This window comes from Epargyreus clarus, unplaced genomic scaffold, assembly GCF_041222505.1.
Source record: "Epargyreus clarus isolate Ecla_fem2 unplaced genomic scaffold, WU_Ecla_fem_2.2 ptg000013l, whole genome shotgun sequence".
Classification (NCBI taxonomy): Eukaryota; Metazoa; Arthropoda; class Insecta; order Lepidoptera; family Hesperiidae; genus Epargyreus; species Epargyreus clarus.
In genome coordinates this window covers 4,341,755-4,363,513 of record NW_027332221.1, presented here as the reverse complement: position 1 = coordinate 4,363,513, position 21,759 = coordinate 4,341,755, and the positions used below count along the sequence as shown (strand labels likewise).

The window sequence follows — 21,759 nt, the reverse complement described above, 5'->3', positions numbered from 1 at the left end:
GTATAGTAACGTATGGTCTCAAGTGCTCAGAAAAACATTTAAATTGAGGTGTCAAGCATGTGCCAAGAAATCGATATTTTTCTCATGCATATATGAAGCTCATACAAATCAGTTCAGTAGACCGCTAAATTATGTATTCATTACAATTTATTATTACTCTAATTTCGGTTCGTACGTTGAGCGATAACGAAAATGTATGTTTTATAAATTATTTTACTTTTGAGGTTCGATTCTCGAGCACGCATCTTTGACTGTTCAAGTTATATGCGTATAAATAATGAATTATCATAATGCATAATGAATTATTATAACAGGAAAGAAGACCATCATGACGAAACTTACACTCCTGAACGTTAGTTAAAAAAAAGTTATCAAAGGTAATAAATGTATAATTAGGCCACTTGTCAGTGTGGAGGACTATGACCTATCTCTCTAACAGGATAGTACAGTAGGACAGTAATGGATTAACAACGAATTTCCAAATAAAACTAGATATTGTCATAAATATTTTATTGATTTTCGTTCTCCTTAACTGTATCGGGCTGTTTTTCTTGTATTTCTTCTTTAGGTTTGCTGTCAGTGTCGTCGTCCGAGCCCACATAGATACGCAAAGTGCTTACAGCAAGTTTCTTGGAAGGGGTATGGCTAGCCCACGGTGAATGGTGCCTCTTGTTCTCATTAAAAGGCCCCTTTTTTTTGTTCTGGTTCTTTAAAGCTTTAGCCCTCCTTTCACCCACCCTGTGAATGAATAAACAACTCATTCTAACTTTACAGTATCTCACAAAGAGAGAAATATATAATACACTTTGTACACTCACAGCCTACACTAGAATTCCCTGTATCGTGTGTGCCATGAGCACACATATAGACAAATACACAAAAACCCAGTCCCAGAACAGATATCTAAATCCATCAATTAGATATCAGCTTGGCCAGGGATTGAACCCGGAACCTTCTGCGTATCAGACCGGTATGGTGGGTGTTCCGCCATGCCGATCGTCAATGCGGAAATCTCTCCGATGTTTCTAAATTAAGTCCATGCAGTAGACATATAGGTTTTGAAGGTGGTAGAACCCTTTGTGGTTCGACTCCGGCGGCACCACCGCCACACCCATTTCTACCTTATAACTGTTTTCTGGTTTGAAGGGTGTGGTAAGGGAGAGGGAAAGGGCTGCAGCAATTTTCAGGTGCTGCAAATGTTCATGTAAAATATAGTGTCAAAAAAAGTACTGGCCACATTTAATTAGCCAACTTTATGGTGTGTTGTAAAACTCATCACTGCCTAATACTCACTTGATAGCAGCCCTGCTGCCAGGTCCATAGTGCGGCGTGGGGTTGAACTGGAACAGCAGTTTACCAACCTTCCTGCTCTCAGGGTTGGCATCAGGCCGCATCGTCAAGTCCACCTTTGATGTGATCTCTTGAGATAGGATGTACTTTGCTACTGGGTCGGCCTCTAACCTGGGTGATTAAATTATTTTAGAATCTCCATTAATGTGACAAGTTTATTATAGGTTATATAGTATAGACTGGGAGTAATATTATTATGTAAATGTAATTAGTATTTTCCCATATTTGGTTATTAATAAATACTACAGAATTCGATATTTATAAGCGTCATAATGAGATGAAGCAATTATTTGTTTTTTTTTTCTTTTTATTTAGCGTCCAGCAAGTGAACCCGGTATATGTGGTTGCATACCGTCATAAACACTTGGGTGTAGTAAGGTTACCCCTTCATGAACAAAAAAAAAGAAAATTAAATTACTTAGCGGGTTTAAGGGGTTTCTGTTTCTCCCAGGAGCGCACGATGTCCCACAGGAAGCGCGCGGGCGCGTCCGTCTTCACGGACAGCCGCGACGTGTGCGAATATGACACTTTGTAGCCGCCGTTCAGCAACGCTGACCTGTGGGGGAGCATTTAATTAATTGTTTTTATTATGAACAAGCCTTAAGCCTTTTTTATAACATATGAGTTCACCTAGTATGGAATAGGAGGATAGTAAGTGGCTACTGTTGCCCATCGACATCTGTAATCAATCCCAGACAGTATAAGATATTTCTACTGAGGTCAGCCACAGATGCTCCGCTACACCTGAGGACTAAGCTGGAAGTCCTCGAAAAAGTACGTTTCCCTTAACACACCCTTCAAACCAGAACACAACAGCGCTTAACACTGCTATTATGAGGCAAATATTGGTGTGGCGGTGGTGCTGACGGAGTCGAAGCACAATGGGTTCTTATCGCCTTCAATATGAGTTAGCAGTACGCCTGTAGGTACTTTAGATTGAAATTGGTCATAATGTTGACATATTTTATTTATTTAAATGCAATTAAAGTGAATGTAGGCAATTTGTTTATTAATTAAAATGGTAGAAACTTTCGTGGTGCAACTTTGTTTGCACCACTGATAGACCAATTTCTGCCTTATAACGACAATAACAATAATTTTCTAGATGTGAGGATGTCATAGGAGACACACTTATTCAAGCCGCTTCATTAATTAGGTTAGTAACACATCTGTTACTGACCTTAGTTAAGATTCATGTACGCCCGCTGTCCGGCCACATACAGTCCAGCGTGCAGTAGAGCGGCGCGGGCAGCTCCCCGCTGTCCGGCCACATACCTCACGAGCCGCATGGGCATGGAGCCCAGGTGCACGGCCCCGCACAGCCGGTCCAGCGTGCAGTAGAGCGGCGCGGGCAGCTCCCCGCTGTCCGGCCACATACCTCACGAGCCGCATGGGCATGGAGCCCAGGTGCACGGCCCCGCACAGCCGGTCCAGCGTGCAGTAGAGCGGCGCGGGCAGCTCCCCGCTGTCCGGCCACATACCTCACGAGCCGCATGGGCATGGAGCCCAGGTGCACGGCCCCGCACAGCCGGTCCAGCGTGCAGTAGAGCGGCGCGGGCAGCTCCCCGCTGTCCGGCCACATACCTCACGAGCCGCATGGGCATGGAGCCCAGGTGCACGGCCCCGCACAGCCGGTCCAGCGTGCAGTAGAGCGGCGCGGGCAGCTCCCCGCTGTCCGGCCACATACCTCACGAGCCGCATGGGCATGGAGCCCAGGTGCACGGCCCCGCACAGCCGGTCCAGCGTGCAGTAGAGCGGCGCGGGCAGCTCCCCGCTGTCCGGCCACATACCTCACGAGCCGCATGGGCATGGAGCCCAGGTGCACGGCCCCGCACAGCCGGTCCAGCGTGCAGTAGAGCGGCGCGGGCAGCTCCCCGCTGTCCGGCCACATACCTCACGAGCCGCATGGGCATGGAGCCCAGGTGCACGGCCCCGCACAGCCGGTCCAGCGTGCAGTAGAGCGGCGCGGGCAGCTCCTCGCGCACGACGGCCAGCAGGCCCTCTATCCTCCGAGCGGTGCCCAGTACATTCATGCTTTTTTCAACGTATTTCATCACGTCTTCCACGAACTCTTCGTCGTGTATCGGCGCCGACCAGATGGGTCCGCCCAGCTGTTGTAAAGGAAAAACACATCAAAAGCATACGACAATGTCTGAATGTTGCTCATAATTGTTAAAAAATGAAATATACCTATTCTTACTTTACTTTAGGGATACAAGGCTTTATTAATGAGTTAATGCCAACCGTAGCCTATTTCGTTTTCATCTTCATGACTTACTAATCGCAAATTTAAAATAATAATCAATTTAGGATAAATTCATTATAGTGTAAGCCAATATATTATATTATATATTATATGATTTTAAATTAGGAGTAAATTTAAAAAATTTAATTTAAATTAAAGATGTTAAATTTTGACCATATTTATTTAGTCACCCAAGACACAGGTGTATGTTTCGGAGTCAAGGAGCAGACAAACACAGCGTTCCCACGAACCAAGCGAATACGATCGCCATTGCTAACCATGCTAATGATGTGCCGAGTCGGCCATTTTTGGTATTCGAGTACTTTAGTACTCATATAAAAAAGAATCGAGTCAGTACTCGAGTCCAGAGTATTCACAATGTACTCGAGTTAGCATGAAGTACTCGAGTACTTTGTAACACATAGAACCACGGAAGACCAAAAAAAAGGCACTCACTAAACAAAATTAAACAAGTTGTTACTTGCACAATTCCTGCTGCATTCACTCGTTTGCCTATATAGGGTACATAAGGCTGGAGACAGTGTACGAGTACCGTCGGTATTCGAGTATCACTGGTACTCGAGTACCACTTATTAGTACTCGAGTATGCGAGTTTATGTAAGTACTCGAATACTGACTCGAGTCGACCTGACTCGGCACATCCCTAAACCATGCACATTACACTTGATTCGTGGAACCGTTTGTGTCCCTACAATAGATTAAATAGTCTTTTTGCACCATCTTATCTACAACAAACAAAAATATAAACTCACACGATGTCTCTGATTACAATGCGTACAGAATTCACCGACAGGGGGCGCCGGGGGCAGGTACGACTTCTCCTGGTCGGGGTTGGAGGGCGAGGGGTTCGCACTCAGCGGTTGCAGGGTCACAGTGTCGCACCCCACACAATGGTAGACCATCGACATCTTACTACATGGTGAAAAAGATGAAATAAATTATGATTCGGTAAAAAGCTTTTATGGAAAGTCAACCTGAAAATTGAAGTTCCATAAAAGTTTTAAGATAGAATAACTTTTTTAACACACTTTTATTAGCTTGGGTTGTATGTATGTATGTATGTATGTATGTATGTATGTATGTATGTATGTATGTATGTATGTATGTATGTAACTATGTAACGGAATCTTTGAACCCGATTTCTATCCACTTTGAACATTCAGTTCAATACAAAATTTTGAAGAATTATCAAAAACCGATGACAATACACACGATTTTAAAAATTTCGTACCATTGTCCTTATCAACATCCTCAGGATTAACGATTTTCGAGGCGAGATTGTTCAAGCGCCTTAGAGAAAGTTCATCGCAAGTTACTAGATCGATTTTTAGGACTCCGTACTCACAGGGTAAAACGAAACCGTCCGCTGTCTGTTCGTGTGTCACAGGGCTTTATCTATTAAACCGTAATAGATAGACACTTGATTTTTTTATAAAGGATGCATAATGGTGGTCACTATGGTACAAATACTAAAAAATAATAAAATAAATATACATAGTTTATAAAACTAAAAAAAAACACGCTTTTATGATAAAATCCATTTATCACTTTTCGAAAAGCACCCCACACTTTTTCCACAACTATACTATTTACTGTTCCTTAATAGATTCCTAGATTGAAAATTATTATTTACTTTTTAGTTGATTTGACAAGACACAAAAACTTCAACAAATTCAACAAAAAACAAAATCTTTAAGAACTATACACAATTTAACAAACGCGCTATGAAAACAAGAAAACATTCGAGTTCGATCGGCTACACAACTTAAAAATGGAGGCACAAAAAATATTTTATATCCCGATTGTAATACCATTATCACATTTTTTCAATCTACCTTGTTTTTCAATATTATTATAGTATAGAACTTTTTTTTTCCGGTTCCGGCGGTAGATTTGTCAATACGCACGTCACAGAGCTCCGCGAAAAATAAAAATAATCAGTGTAAAAAAGTGCCAACAAAGTGTATCATACAAACTATTCACTTCAATAAACAACAAAATACGTGACCAGCGAAAAAATATACAGAAAAAGTGTTAAATTGCGTGAAAAAAATCTAACCGCTTGTAAACATTCTAACCTACAAAAGTAATGTCATCGAAATTACAGTGTACATAGACAATAGAGTGGGAACTGTAGTGACATCATTGCCATCAAAAAAATAAAACACCAGTGTTGACACGGCAAAACAAGTGTTGCCATAGTATTAATACAAAAATACCTAAAATGGATAAAAGTATGGAAATCCTATTGGCAAAACTAGACGAAAAGTTAGACTAACAGACTAAACTTATAACAACTTCAGTAACACAAAATGTCATGGCAGCACTGGACGAAAAGCTAAAAGCAATCACTGAAGAAAACGCCCAACTTAAAAATAAAATAATAGAGCTTGAATCAAAACTCAAAATCGTCGATAAGGATAAGCGCAAAAATAACCTTGTCTTTTTTGGCATCGAGGAAGGAAAGGCAATAACAGAAATGGAGCTAGTAGACTACATAAAAGACATAATAACAGAAATGGAAGTGCATTTTGAAGTTTTCGAAATCAATAATATTTATAGAATTGGTAAAAAGGTGCATGGTAAAAACCGGCCTGTTGTAGTCTCCCTCACAACTATGTGGAAAAAACATATGATTCTGCGAAACAGCTCTAATAAACCTGCCAGAAGGTGTTTATATTAAAGAGAATTATCCTAAGGAAATCATAGAAAAGCGTAAACAGCTACAGCTGCAAGTTGAAGAGGAAAAGAAAAAAGGGAATATAGCATTCATTACATATGACAAATTGATAGTAAAGAAACCACAAAGAGGAAAAGAGACACTTCAGTATCACCGAAAATGCCCTCACAAAATAAAGTCAATGCATGTAACACTCAAAGTACTTCGAACTCCCAGAATAACACCCCCTATAAAACTGCAACAAAGGAATTAATCAGACCAAATTTATTGAACTACGTAGAGCGCGGGAGATCAGCAACATTCTCAAACCCTTCAAAAAACTAACAAACGACACCCGGATCCCGCCACCGGGATGACGACCCGCGTGGCGGAGCGGCCACCATACCGGTCTGACGCGCAAAGGGTCCCGGGTTCGATCCCCGGCCAGACAGATATCTAAATGATGAATTTAGATTTCTGTTTCTGGGTCTGGGTGTTTGTGTATTTGTCTATGTGTGTGTCCATGGCACCCACGACACAGGGAATCCTAGTGTGGGGCTGTGAGTGTAGAAAGCGTTTATTTATTATTTATCCGAACAACCCCAACAACCATATTACCAAACACAACATTTACAAATTGCACCCCAAGCCGGCTTGCCACTGTGGGGGAAGAAGGCAAACACCCTCCACCCAAATCAAAAAAATTATAATTTGAAACACCCTAGAACAAAACTACATATAACAAACATGCACAAAAAGAAAACAACATGGATAAAACAAGATAGAAAGAACACTGAACAAATAAATGTCTGCACACTGAACACTCGGACACTAAGAACAGAAGAGAGCCTACAAGAATTAGAAATAGCCATATCTAACATAAAATGGGACATACTGGACGTTAGCGAGATGAGAAGGCCAGGAGAAGGGATAGAAGAGAGGAATGACTATATCATGTTTCACAAAGGAGAATCCACTGGACAAAAAGGAGTAGGTTTCCTTATTAAGCCTAAATTGAAAAAGAACATTGTGGGATTTGAAGGAGTTTCTGACAGAATTGCCGTAGTCCATCTAAAAGTTCCGGGTTACAGCCAAAACTGGGCCATCTTCCAAATATACGCCCCAACGGAACAAACCGGGAAATCAGACATAGAATCTTTCTACGAGAGTATCTCATCTCAGAAGCAATAAAACCGTACTACAAAAACAATATAATAATCATGGGCGATTTTAACGCACAGGTTGGAGAAAGGTTAATTGGAGAAGAATCTACAATCGGAAAATTTGGGCATGGCAAAAGAAGCCAAAATGGTCAAAAACTAGTAGAATTCATGATGGAAAATAACCTTATTTTATTGAACTCAATTTTTCGCAAAAATACTAAAAGCAAATGGACGTGGTCCTCCCCAGGCGGAAAATACAAGACTGAAATTGACTTTATCATAACCAACAAAGCAAGAGCGTTCACAGATACCAATGTAGTTAAAAACCTCAACTTTAACACAGACCACCGCATGGTAAGAAGTTGTCTAAACCTAAACCAACCCAAAAAAATCCAGGAAAAACTTAGTAAACAACACTAAATGAAAACCAACCTGTAGAGCAAGCAGGATTCAGAAAAGACTCCAGCACAATAGCCCACATCCACACAATAAAACAGTTGATGCAAAAGTATAATAAACAACTCTAACTAGCGTTTATAGACTACTCAAAGGCATTTGACAGCCTCACACACCAATACGTATGGCGGAGCCTCGAACAACAAGGGGTCCAAAGTCACTACATAGAATTACTGAAGAGTGTCTACAAATTTAGCAAGGCCAGTATTAAATTAGAATCAATAGGCGAACCATTTCCTATTAACAAGGGCGTACGCCAAGGGGATCCTCTCTCTCCCACGATATTTAATGCCGTACTCGAGTATATCTTTAGACAGCTGAACTGGGAACACTTAGGTCTGAACATTAATGGAGCTCGCCTAAACCACATAAGATTTGCCGACGATCTGGTGCTTCTTGAAGAGAATCCAGCAGCAATAGAAAAAATGATGCAGAGCCTAGCAAATAAAAGCAGAGAAGTTGGTCTGCAAATTAACGCCAGTAAAACAAAACTGATGACAAATTCAAGAGAAATAGACATTATGGTAGATGGCAGTAAGATTGAATATGTTAAAGAATATATCTACTTGGGACAGATAATATCACCTAAAGATGAAATGACAAAAGAAATAAACAACCGTATAGCCCAAGGATGGAGAAAATACTGGTCACTGAAGGAAATAGTGAAAAGCAAGGAATTAGGCAACTACATAAAAAAGAGAACATTCGAGACTTGCATTCTTCCGATCCTTACTTATGGATGTGAAACTTGGTCAGTAACACTCCATCATAGGGAAAGACTAGCAAAATGTCAACAGGCTATGGAAAGAAGCATGTTAGGGATAAAAATCAAAGACAGAGCCTGGAATGGAGATATAAGAAAAAAAACAAAACTTACAGATATTCTTACTCAGATAGATGTCCAAAAATGGAGATGGGCTGGGCATATGCTACGCCACCCCGTTAATAAATGGAGCAAGCAAATCACTGTTTGGCAACCAAGAGACGGCAAAAGAAGAAGGGGGCGTCAAGTCAGGAGATGGGAAGACGACTTAAAACAAACAGCGGGACCCTTCTGGATGAGAGTGGCAAGGGATAGGGTCTATTGGAAGGAATTGGAGGAGGCCTATGCCAAAAGGCACACTGAGCTTAGGGACTTCCTGTAACCCTAGGTTTAGGAATAAAAAGGCTATAATAATTATAAAAAAAAATTTAACAAAAAAATACAACCGACTTCTATGTCACTACAAAGTAAAAAATAATTGAAATAAATGTTGGTTTTGTACATATTTCTGAAGTCGGCACTCAATATATTTCGTTGGATAACGATGTAAACAGCGTGTCTAATATGAGCGCCGACTTCAGAAATATGTACAAAACCAACATTTATTTCAATTATTTTTTACTTTGTAGTGACATAGAAGTCGGTTGTATTTATTTGTTAAAAAAAATTTTCACCCTTTTTAGTGATGACATACTAACATTTATATTAATACAATATAAAATTGTATAAACGTGATCATGAATGAAGATAAGGTCTGAATTTACATTGATTGGAACCGCCCGCTCGCAGGCCGCTGCCGCGCCCTGCTCGCTTAGTTTTATATTGTATTATATGTTCCAACCTAACCTAACTAAATAGTCAATGATGTGAACCTAGAACCTACACGAAATATCTTCAAACACAACTCAATTATTCCCATCGGTTGAGGAGTTACATATTTTGTCTCCGAGCCACATTATCAGACCCTTAAATAGTCAATGATGAACTGACTTTGTAATTTCATTAGAACCTACACCAAATATCTTCAAACACAACTCAATTATTCCCATCGGTTGAGGAGTTACATATTTTGTCTCCAGAACCCGCTCTGATCCTCATCATATTTAAATGGGACCAACTTGTAGCAATTGTACACACACGAAACTAAAGGCATTAAAATAGGTTCATAAACGGCGAAGTTATGGCTGTTATATTTACATGGGTGGAGGAGTTCCCCTCATTTTCTCCAGAACCCATCGATGGATCCTAACCAAATTTAAATGGGACCAATTTCCAGCTCGTCTCTATACAATAAAAAAAGAATTATTGTTAAGCATACATCCGGCACGATGGCCAAAAATGTTATGAATTCGGCTCCGAGACCGAAAATATTAAGATTTCCGCGGCCGTTAGAACAAATAAGGAACCGTGTCTATGGTTATTGTCATTCCTGTACTTACTGTGAACCTTAACAATTTTAATATTTAAAATAATAACTATTGTCTATGTCTTGTCAAAAAACGCAATAAAGATGTCAGTGCAGCTCGCAAAAGTTTTTTACTTACAAACTCAAAAACTCGAAAATATCTAAGCAATCTCACAAGCATTCATCAATTACATGTTGGTCCTTAATCGAACCGGATAAATCAAGCAAAAATACAGTGTTATTGTCAAGAAATTATTTCAATTGGTGCATCCGCCATTTTTCACGTGCTAAACTTAATTCGTCAATTGGCTTTTGGCGATGTCTTCGGTGGAAGAATTGGTTGAACTCAATGAAGATCTTCATCGGTTATTAGAGAAGGCAAAAATCAATCATAAAAAATGTCCGTCGGCAAGAATGACAGTTGGATACTTACAAACGAAAATTAAATGCGTAGAAGAGTATTGGGACTCGTTTCGAGAAAACCACAAATTATTAATTAAATGCAGCAAAAAGGAACAACGAGAAACCATACCATATTTCAGAGAAGACAAGCACAGCCAGATTGAAGAATTATATCTGGACGTCAAGGGGGACTTAACCGACACTCTCGAGAATATAAGGGCTACCAAAAAGTCCTCCCCGCACATTTCGTCGGAAATTGAGTCGTCGTCGGTGTCGTCGGGGGCAGATGCCGAGGTGCATCTGCCTAAGATTGCTCTGCCAACATTTGGAGGAGCGTACGAGGAATGGCAGGCTTTCGAGGATTTATTTCTATCCTTAATTCATAAAAACAAACTTAGTGACGTACAGAAATTACACTACCTAAAGGCTTGTACAACAGGAGAAGCAAGAAACACCATTAAGAACTATCAAATGATTGCAAGTAACTACAGTACAGCATGGGAAGCTTTGAAAAAACGATATTCACAAAAAAGACTCACAGTGGATGCGATATTAAAAAGGTTGTTTAGTAATAAGAAGATTGTAAATCAATCGCCATCTCACTTGAAGGCGTTAATTGACAACACCAATGAATGTCTGAGTTGTCTGCGAGGTATGGACATATCAACGGAATCTTGGGATCCCATTTTAGTATTTGTGATTACTCAAAAGTTAGATGCAGATACACACAAGGAATGGGAGAAATTTGTGAGTAATGAATATGAAAAGGAATTGCCTTCATATGTAAGTCTTTGTAATTTCCTTGAGTCTAGTATTCAAACCTTAGTTTTAACCCAACCAATTGCTGTACGTAGCACAAGGGAGCGATCATTTCATGTCAATTCAGTTGAAATTAGTTGTGGCCTATGTGGTAAAAATCATTTTTTATTTAATTGTAAAGATTTTTCAAAATTAGATACTTTTAAAAGACGAGAGTATGTTAAAGATCATCGCTTGTGTTATAATTGTTTGTCTTCGAGTCACTCAGTGTTCAATTGTAAACAAAGGAGTTCTTGTAGAATATGTGGGAAACGACATCACTCGCTTTTACATCAAATCACAAATGATAAGGGAGATACTGGGTTAAAGCAGGTAGGGACCACAACCAGATCTTCATCCAGCACAAATGTAAAAGTAGAAAATCAAGATCTACAAGATGTCTCTGTTGCTTCACACTTGGTGTCAGGGTATGTAAAAAGAGCACTTTTAGCCACTGCACTGGTTCTTGTTAGAAACAGTTCGGGACAAATGATAGTTTTGAGGGCTTTAATCGATCCTGGGTCTCAGGCATCGTTTATTAGTGAAAGGGCAGTTCAGTCATTGGGTCTCAAAAGAACTGGCATCAATGGAATGGTAACTGGGGTGGGTTCAACAACAACAACAACAGTTAGCCACTTGGTACAGCTGGAGGTCATATCTAGGTACGATTTTGAATTCAGCCTCACTGTACAGGCTTATGTTTTAGCTTCACACGTGACTACTCGGTTACCATGTAAATCAATCGAGCCAAGGGAAAATTGGTCACATTTGGAAGGTCTCACCTTGGCCGACCCACAATATTTCATTGCCGGGAAAATAGATGTTTTACTTGGAGTTGAAGTATACACAGAAATCATTAAGAATAATTTAATCAAAGGTCCATCAGGCTCGCCATCGGCACAGGAAACAAGTCTGGGATGGATTCTCTTTGGCAATATCCATGACCACACAACAGATAATACAATCTTGGTCATGCATCAAAAATTGGAAATAGATATAAACAACATGTTACGAAATTTATGGAGTATAGAAGAATCAACGAAGAGAGAATATACAGCTGAAGAGAGAAGGTGTGAAGAGATTTATACAAATAATTACATTAGATCACCAGAAGGGAGATACATCGTCAAGTTACCTTTAAAGGATTCCATAGAAGAAATAGGGGAAACAAAACAGATAGCATTAAAAAGATTACATCTGTTAGAAAGAAGATTAGAGAGAAATCCACAACTTAAAGAAGATTATGGTAGAGTTATAGAAGAGTATATTCAATTGAATCACATGGAAAGAGTTCCAGAAGAGGATAAAAATAAGAAAGCAATATACTTACCACATCATGCTGTTATAAAGGAAGACAGTAAAACAACCAAGATCAGAGTTGTATTTGATGCATCTTGTAAAGGATCAAAGGGTAAATCATTGAATGATATACTTATGACGGGACCTCCGCTTCAAGAAGATCTGAGAAACCTCGTTATGAGATGGCGTCTGAAACCAATTTGCTTCGTAACTGACATACAAAAGATGTATAGAATGATACAAGTTGCAAGTGAAGATGCGGATTTGCAAAGAATTGTATGGCGTGGGAATACAGATGAAGAGGTAAAAGAATACCGTATGTTGCGGGTTACCTTTGGAACAGCTTCTGCACCCTACTTAGCCGTCAAGACTTTAATACAACTTGCGGAGGACGAAGGTCAAGATTATACAGAAGCATCGAGAGTCATAAGAGAAGATTTCTATGTTGACGACTGTATGAGTGGTTGTTTCACAGTTCCAGAAGCAATACTACTGAGCAAGGATATTGCGCACATCTTAAACAAGGGTGGATTCATGTTACAAAAGTGGGCTTCAAACAGTAAAGAACTTTTACAGGAAATGCAAGCAGACGAAGACACTATGAAGATAGAACAAGAAACTGACGAATGTACTATCAAAACATTGGGCTTAACGTGGAACATGACGATGGATTCATTTCAGTATCAATTAAAATTACCATCACAACCAGAAGTTGTCACCAAGCGGAACATCCTTGCAGATATACACAGATTATTTGATCCACTTGGGTGGCTAGGGGCAGCAATAATTCCAGCTAAAATCTTAATACAGAAACTTTGGATGGAACGATTACATTGGGATGAATATGTTGGAGATGCATTGAAGGAAGAATGGTTAAGATTACGAGATAGTTTTAATAGTTTAAATAAAGTAAAAATCAACAGATGGATTAAGACAGACAGAAAGGAATTAGATAATATCACACTTCATGGATTTAGTGACGCTTCAGAGAAGGCTTATTGTGCCGTCATATATTATAGAGTAGAAACTAAGAAAGGGAAATATGAAACAGGAATTATAGCATCTAAAACAAGAGTGGCACCCGTGAAACCAATTACAATTCCGAGACTTGAGCTTTGCGGCGCTGTATTATTAGCAAGATTAATGACTCAAGTAAGGAAGGCTATGCGATTACCTGTTGAAAGAGTATATGCCTGGACAGATTCATCAGTTGTATTATCATGGTTATGTGGAGATCCATTAAGATGGAAAACATTTGTAAGCAACAGAGTGGTTGAAATATTGGATAATGTAGGCAACTCGCAATGGTTTCATGTACAATCCAAGACAAACCCAGCGGATATCGGTTCAAGAGGGCTTCAGTTAAATGAACTGATAGAAACAAAGTTATGGTGGGACGGACCACACTGGCTACGAGATAAAGAAGTAACCTTCTCAAGACTAAACATTGAACCTACAGATATGGAGACAAGGCAAATAAACGTAAATTTGAAAATTGAAGATAATAACAATGTCATAGATTTTGAAAATTATAATGTCTTAGATGAGCTTTTAAGAGTTATAGTCTACTGTAGAAGATTCTTAAATTTCAGAAAACTTTCAAATGACATACCTAAGCATATAACAGTTGAAGAGCTGGATCAATCATTGAAGTTGTGTATAAAAATAGCACAAAGAAGAGACTTCCTCGAAGAAATACATAGATTAAATAACAAGGATTATGTAAAGAGAAGTAGTAAATTGAAATCTTTGAATCCATACATGGATAACTGCAATATTCTCAGGGTGGGCGGTAGACTGCGAAATTCAGACTTAGAAGATGAAGCTAAGCACCCCATTATACTCGATAGCAAGAATCACCTCGCACATTTAATAATTGCAGATGCTCATCGGAAAACGATGCATGGTGGAATACAATTAATGCTTTGCTACATTCGTTCAAAATATTGGATTCTTGGTTCAAAAAATGCAGTGAAGACATTCATACACAAGTGCATTACTTGTACACGATATAAGGCTGCCATGAGAACACAAATTATGGGAGATTTACCTAAAGTACGCACCACACCTGCGAGACCATTCCTTCATAGTGGTGTGGACTTTGCTGGTCCGTTGCAAGTATTAATGTCAAGGGGAAGAGGAGCCAAATCAAACAAGGCCTACATAGCCGTTTTTATTTGTATGGCAACAAAGGCCATACATTTGGAATTAGTGGGCGACTTGTCTTCTGAATCATTTATAGGAGCTTTTCATAGATTCGTGGCACGAAGAGGAAAATGTACACATCTATGGAGTGATCAAGGGAGGAATTTTGTGGGAGCCAATAAACAGTTGATTGAAGCGTGGAAAAATGCAAAGGTGGAATTGCCAGATCATTTAAGTGAAATTTTGGCTGCTGAAGGCACCCAGTGGCACTTCATTCCACCATACAGCCCAAACTTTGGTGGACTGTGGGAGGCTGGCGTCAAGTCAGTGAAACATCACCTGCGACGCATCTTGACAGCCAGGCTTACCTTTGAAGAAATGACTACCACATTGTGTCAAATTGAAGCATGTCTGAATTCAAGACCGTTGACTCCAATTGACATCACAGATACTGAGTTTGAAATACTTACACCCGGTCACTTTTTAATTGGGGAACCTCCTGTTACCATTCCAAGTCCGGATCTGCGGGACATTAATTTAAGTCGTTTATCACGATGGCAATATGTACAAAGGCTGGTGAGGGATTTCTGGCACCGGTGGCAAAATGAGTACTTATCTAGACTACAAGAACGTCCTAAGTGGTTAAAACATATGAGAGAGTTTGAAATAGGAGATATTGTGCTTATTAAAGATGAACAGTTGCCTCCAGGCAAGTGGCCTTTGGGGCGAGTGGTTGCTAAACATCGTGGTCCCGACAATGTTACTAGAGTATATAGTGTAAGATGTGCGAGTGATGTGGTTAAACGATCAATATCAAAACTTTGTTATTTACCAATACAGTCTGACTGATAACTTCAGTATTACTTTAATTATAACTTAACATTGTTAATGTAACTTTTTCTATTATGTTATTTTCACTCAGCATTCACTGAATGTTATAATGTTGTTTTTCCTTTTAGTAGAACCTTTTAGTAGTACCACGAAAGATATTACTTTAAAAAATGTTAAATTTTGCCATCTATGAGATGTTTTCATAAATTTGTTTATGTGTAGTTGAAGCTTTGTTAAAGTTCTTAAAGATTGTGTGATATATTTGTTAAAGTATGTAGAGTTTGTAACCAAACCATTGTAATTTAAATTGTGGTAACTTATAGTATGTGGTGTACTCAAATGTCAAAATTCAGTACAACTTGTTAAACTTATTTTGTAAATGTAGGTTTAATATCTATTTTGTAAAGGACTGCGGTCCTTTGGTGGGCGGCATGTCTATGGTTATTGTCATTCCTGTACTTACTGTGAACCTTAACAATTTTAATATTTAAAATAATAACTATTGTCTATGTCTTGTCAAAAAACGCAATAAAGATGTCAGTGCAGCTCGCAAAAGTTTTTTACTTACAAACTCAAAAACTCGAAAATATCTAAGCAATCTCACAAGCATTCATCAATTACAAACCGAATGTTCCTCTCTTCGATGGACAGGATGACCGTGTCCCGAAGAAGGTTAAGTGGACTGTATATACGAAAATAAGATGCAAAGTGCTATAGGGTCACGCACTCACCTGCTGCTGATGGGCGCAGCCTCTTGTACTAGGTATAAGGCACCTTCAACTCACCCTAAGCTCCAGCTAGCTAGTCTTACCTCGGAATGATTTACCGGTTACCTCTACCTTCTTCCTCTTCTCACGTGGCGTCGATCTTACAGCACGTTGCACCGCGAACAATGAAGTTAACGCGAATTTAAAGGAAACGCTACGAATACGAATAGTGGCTTCTACTTCGGAGTATAACTAAAACGACAAATATGCGCGAGAGCGACCGACGACTCCGAAGCTTCTCGAACAAAAACAAATCCCGGTGGCGGAAGCCATCAGGCTCCCGCCACCGCGAACGACACGACGACAACGGTACTACAACGAACTATTTCAAACTATAAATCTCTATGCTTTTAATCCTACAGATTAAAATTAATACCAACGACAGATAATTAATACGTAGAACCATAGACAAAACTGAACAATTATTAAAATCGGTCTACTAACGGCGGAGTAATTCGTGTACATACATAAAAAAAAAAAAAAGATACCGGCCGAATTGATAACCACCTCCTTTTTGAAGTCGGTTAAAAATAGTATAGAACGAAATTCAGGTAATATAAATATTAGAAAATGTGAATTGATCTTAATTTATTTAAATTATTATTTTATTATCGTTGTAATACTTTAATATCGTCAAATATAAGAAACTACCATTTGAAACATATGTTCTTGATACGTCAACACCTTTGTTTGATTGATTTAATGATTAAAGAATTAAGGAGTTAGCGTGTCTCATATAGAGGCTTAAGGTGACAGAAAATATTTTTTATAAAGTGTCTATTTGAAACAGTTAAGAGTTCTCACAGGAAGCACTGTTCTTAATTCTTAAAAAGTTATAACTTACAAAAGAAACAAGTAGACCAAAACTAAATTTATCTTAACTTTGGCTAAGATATCATACCTGGCAGATTTCTTGCAGTGTATCGCGCCACTTCGTACTTCTACAAACACTCGTATATAAAAGTCGACAGACATACTTAATAATGGCACTATATACCGAGTATATCGGTTTGCATGTTGTTCAATACATTGCAGCAGTATCCTGAGAGCCTGTGGAATAAAAATATTTGTTTATCGTTATTATTTAAATGGTGTGATATTAAGATAGATGTAATGTCAGGTCAAGGCAATATATAGGACTTAAGTGGAGTCATAATGTTATTTTTTTTCATCTGAAAGTGTATATAATTTTATAAAGACTTTAATGTCGTCCTGTAAACCCAGATATAATATGTTCATATCACATTCAGGCTAATAAAAGCAGCATTTTTGAAGGGTGTGGTAAGGAACAGGGATAGCAACACATCTGTGACTGACTAACTGACAATTACATACTTGGACTGTAGGACTCCAAATTCTCTATCCTCCATCCATGAACTTATCATAGGGTGGAGTGGCCAATTACCATAAGATGGATGGCATGTTCATTTGCGACTTGTATATCATACAATAAGGAACAGAAAGTCTCATAACAATGCAGGTACTAATAAAAACCTACCATTTCATGACAGGACTGGGTGCGGAGGCTGATAGCTCCGTACTTGGCGTAGCATGTGTCCGGCAAGTTGCCGGTCAGCACGGCCATGTCGGTGGCGGTGACCAGCAGTAGCCCGCCGTCCGCCACGCTCTGCACGGCTGAGTCCAGGAATATGGATGGACAGCCATATGGGTCCAGGTCGATAGCCGTGAACCGTTTCAATGGATGTTTGTGTTTGTACATCAACATGCTGCAAGAAATCTATACATATAAATAAAATTGGAGTGTCTGTTTTTAATATTGAAATAACCGCTTTTACTACATGCATATGAATACATATACATGCAGTAAATAGACCAAAATAACATTTTTTACAATTTTTATGTCTACTGGGTTTACTACTCTCTGTCTGTTTGTTCTGGGTAATATCTGAAATGGCAGGACCGATTTTAACGAGACTTTTATTCGCAGGTAGCTGATGTAATAAGGAGTTTTTATCTTTGTTTTTTTTTTTGTTTTTTTTTTTTAAAGATCATAGGTGAAAATTTTACAGAATAGGTGATTGTGAGGAAACCTACTTTATGTTATAATTCTTGGGATTTTCAGAAACATGTGTGTAATAAATTTCGTAGGTAAAGGATTTATTTGCTAATATAAAAAAAACAGGGTTCAGGGATAAAAGAAATACAAAAAACATTACCATGCATCATCATGGCTGACCTCCACCAAATGTCCTACATAGTTGTATTCAATGTTATCTTTTATTGTTTCCACAGCTTGCTCTGATATGTCATTAGCAATTATTTTTGTCACATTTGGCACCTCCCGTGCATAACGTATGCTCCTCAGTCCGGTAGCTGACAAGGCTTCTAATATAGTGATTGGCACATGTGCTTGTTCAACCTTAGGTGCCTTAAATCAAAGATTAAAGTTAAACCAACACAAAATTCCTGTATAATTTTACAATATAAAAAGACAAAATTCCTGTATTGTCCACACAAAATGTTTTCTGCAAAATATGTTATATTTACTAGCCAACTTCATGGTGTTGATTTTTGAATATCAGTTTTGTAAAGAATAACTTTGATATATGGAAATGACCACATATCACCACCACTCACCAATTACACATTAATACCTTTGGGCTTAAAAAGAGCTAAAGGGTTAAAGTGTATCAATACCTAAATCCTTCATACCCTTTGAACAATTATTTTAACAAAAACCTACTAATCGTTTAAGTGTAAAGAATTCTCAAAAAACCTACTACTCGCTCATGTGTTAATGACTCATCCCCTTTCTTGTCCTCCAAGATCTGCCCTTTTGCTTTTTTCTCAGCCTTTTCGAGCTGTTCCTGTTTGTATTTCTTGGTGAACACTGCCAGCACTGCGATGCTCATGTCTCGATTGAACTCCTGTACTGGGTTGTAGAACACCCTATCAGTTTTCAACCTCATCACGGCACATCCCTCTTTGATGTTTTTGTACTTCCATCTCTCAGGGTCCACTTCTATATCAATCATCTCCATTTTAAATAGTCGCTGCAATAAGCAGTCTTATTATTGTTAAAATGTGTGTAACTTAATTTATATAGAGTTGTAAATAATAATTCGTAAGTTTGTTTCCAGTAGTTATACAGTTTGATGTTAACCACAAAGTCATATACACTTCACATGGCGTTTTTAAAAAAAGGCATTGATGACGCTATTGTTGCAAATGAGTATTTATTTATTTATTTATTTATTTTTGTACACCTTAAACTAAGGGTTACAAAGGGTAAACTTAATGCCTAATGGCATTCTCTGCCAGTTGACCCTGGATGATGGCGATAGCATGTGGTAGGCATAAACATAAGCAGTAATGATAAAATATCAAGAAATACAACTATGGAAAAAAAAACATACAATATCTACATATAATAATTATAAATTAATATAAATAATATATAAATATATAATAAAAATATAATATATACAAATAAATATATACAACACAGTGAATTAAGGAAAGTTGAAAGACTCAAGTATTGGAGGACATACGTAAGTAATGCTCCCGAACCATTCTCTTGAAGGTGTTCCTACAAGTGGCTTTCCTAATGTTTTCGTGTACTGTTTTCGTGTACTTGTACTTATTTGAGAAAATATGTTTCTACGTGTATAGTTTAACAAAGAATAATAATATTATCAATCGCTGTTGTCAACATGATTAATTTAAATTAATCGATCTCCACTTTGCAGGATGAGATGTAGGCTATTTGGAAACTGAATGGTAGTTTATTTTAACTAACAACATAATTCGTCAAATGCGCACCTCATATTAATATAATAATAATAATAATTTTTTATTTCATAAAGCATTACAAAGGTATATTTGGATGTTCTCGAGATAATCTTTATATAATAGTAATTTATTTTACAAAATTAAGTATCGTCAGCTGCCTAAACTGGGTTAAAAAAACCTGTAATATAGGCAACTGAAACTCTCCCTAAAGTGTGTCCGAGTTACTATATAATCTGATTTATTGGAATTTATATAAACTTATACATAGCAATATTACTTCTGATTTTTAACATAATTAGATTACTTAATTTATAAAATAGTTTAAATTATTAATTAATTAAGTTATGAAATTAATATTGCATTGCGCTCAGATAAAAACATTTGAAATATTTGCAGTTAAGTTAATAGCAATAGGGCATGCAAAAATCGATAATACGCTCTATACACTCACAGCCCCACACTAGGATTCCCTGTATCGTGGGTGCTATGGACACACACAGAGATAAATACACAAACACCCAGACCCAGAAACAGAAATCTAAATTCATCATTTAGAAATCTGTCTGGCCGGGGATCGAACCCGGGACCCTCTGCGCGTCAGACCGGCATGGTGACCGCTCAGCCACGCGGATCGTCAAATAATAGGATTGCTCTTACCTTAAAAAATGCTGTAAATTGTCTCAATTTAAGGAAATATGTCATTCACACACAAATAGATTGTATTCGTTCGTTATGTAGAGTACATAAGTAATAATAAAAATATTAGGAAAACCTGAAATGTTCAGAAATTGGCACTATTTTACTATACACTTCTCTTACTGTCATTTCATTACAAAATCATACAAAATTATAAAATGAATCAAATCAATTTTTTTTAATGGTGTTTTACGGCCTTGGCTTTTTGCCTTTTAGCCTAACTTCATTGTACTTCCATTATTATAATTTTATTTATTAATAAATGAAGAAGTGAAGGAAATTTGGGTTTACTGATATTCCGATTCCGAATCAAATAAAAAAGCACATAACAGATAACACATTGACGGTAACCACAGACAGACAGACTATCAAAGACAATAGTGTCATATTATATTACTATGGTTTTTATCAATTTTATGGATTATAAAATAAACACACATTGCAGTATATCCGAGAGTATAGTAACTATATAAGAACAGTATAATAATAATAATAATACTCTTTATTGTACCCAGATGTAGAACATAAAATAAGGGTACTTGACAGTTGTAACATCGTTTGCTGTTAGAGTTGGTTGAATTTATGTTGTGAACCGAAATGGAGCCATACTATATTAAAGCTGATAGCGTAAACCTGCTTAAAGAAGATCCATATATGCAGTGCAATAAATCAAAATGGATGCAAAAAATCTTGTGAGATAACCTATGGAAATATCAAATAAACAACGTAAGTAAAACATTCTTTATATTTACATTTAATCATATCGGACAATTAAAACATTTCTTAACTGACTTCAGACAGAAGAAAGGTTGTCTTCAAGTAATTATTAAGATTTTTTTAAATATACTTATATTCTTATGTGAACTGTTTTAAGGTTATTAATTGGTTATATTTATATTTACAGATCTTCCCGACAATCGTATAGTGACGACGTTATAGAGTATGTGCAGTTTAAGAGGAAGGCAAGTTTGTGTTTCATGAAAAGTAAAAGTTGTCCTGAACACAA

The 21,759-nt window shown here is 37.8% G+C and overlaps 1 protein-coding gene across 2 annotated transcripts; it reads right to left on the bottom strand.

Annotated features, from left to right (window-relative positions):
- Positions 1–495: 495 nt before the first annotated feature.
- LOC140746676 (tRNA (guanine(26)-N(2))-dimethyltransferase-like) lies at positions 496–21,061 on the bottom strand. 2 transcript variants are annotated; one of them, XM_073078779.1, is made up of 10 exons: positions 20,715–21,055; positions 19,046–19,318; positions 18,482–18,693; positions 17,803–18,031; positions 17,206–17,354; positions 4,369–4,528; positions 3,244–3,461; positions 1,769–1,906; positions 1,294–1,461; positions 496–738 (listed from the first exon to the last, which is right to left on the bottom strand). In XM_073078779.1, exons 1-10 carry the CDS (start codon positions 20,757–20,759, stop codon positions 510–512), a joined length of 1,821 nt encoding a protein of 606 aa, XP_072934880.1. In that variant the 5' UTR covers positions 20,760–21,055; the 3' UTR covers positions 496–509. The 2 variants fall into 2 exon arrangements, with proteins under 2 accessions (XP_072934880.1, XP_072934881.1); XM_073078780.1 differs by lacking the exon at positions 19,046–19,318 and having other exon boundaries at positions 20,715–21,061.
- Between the last annotated feature and the right edge of the window lie 698 nt (positions 21,062–21,759).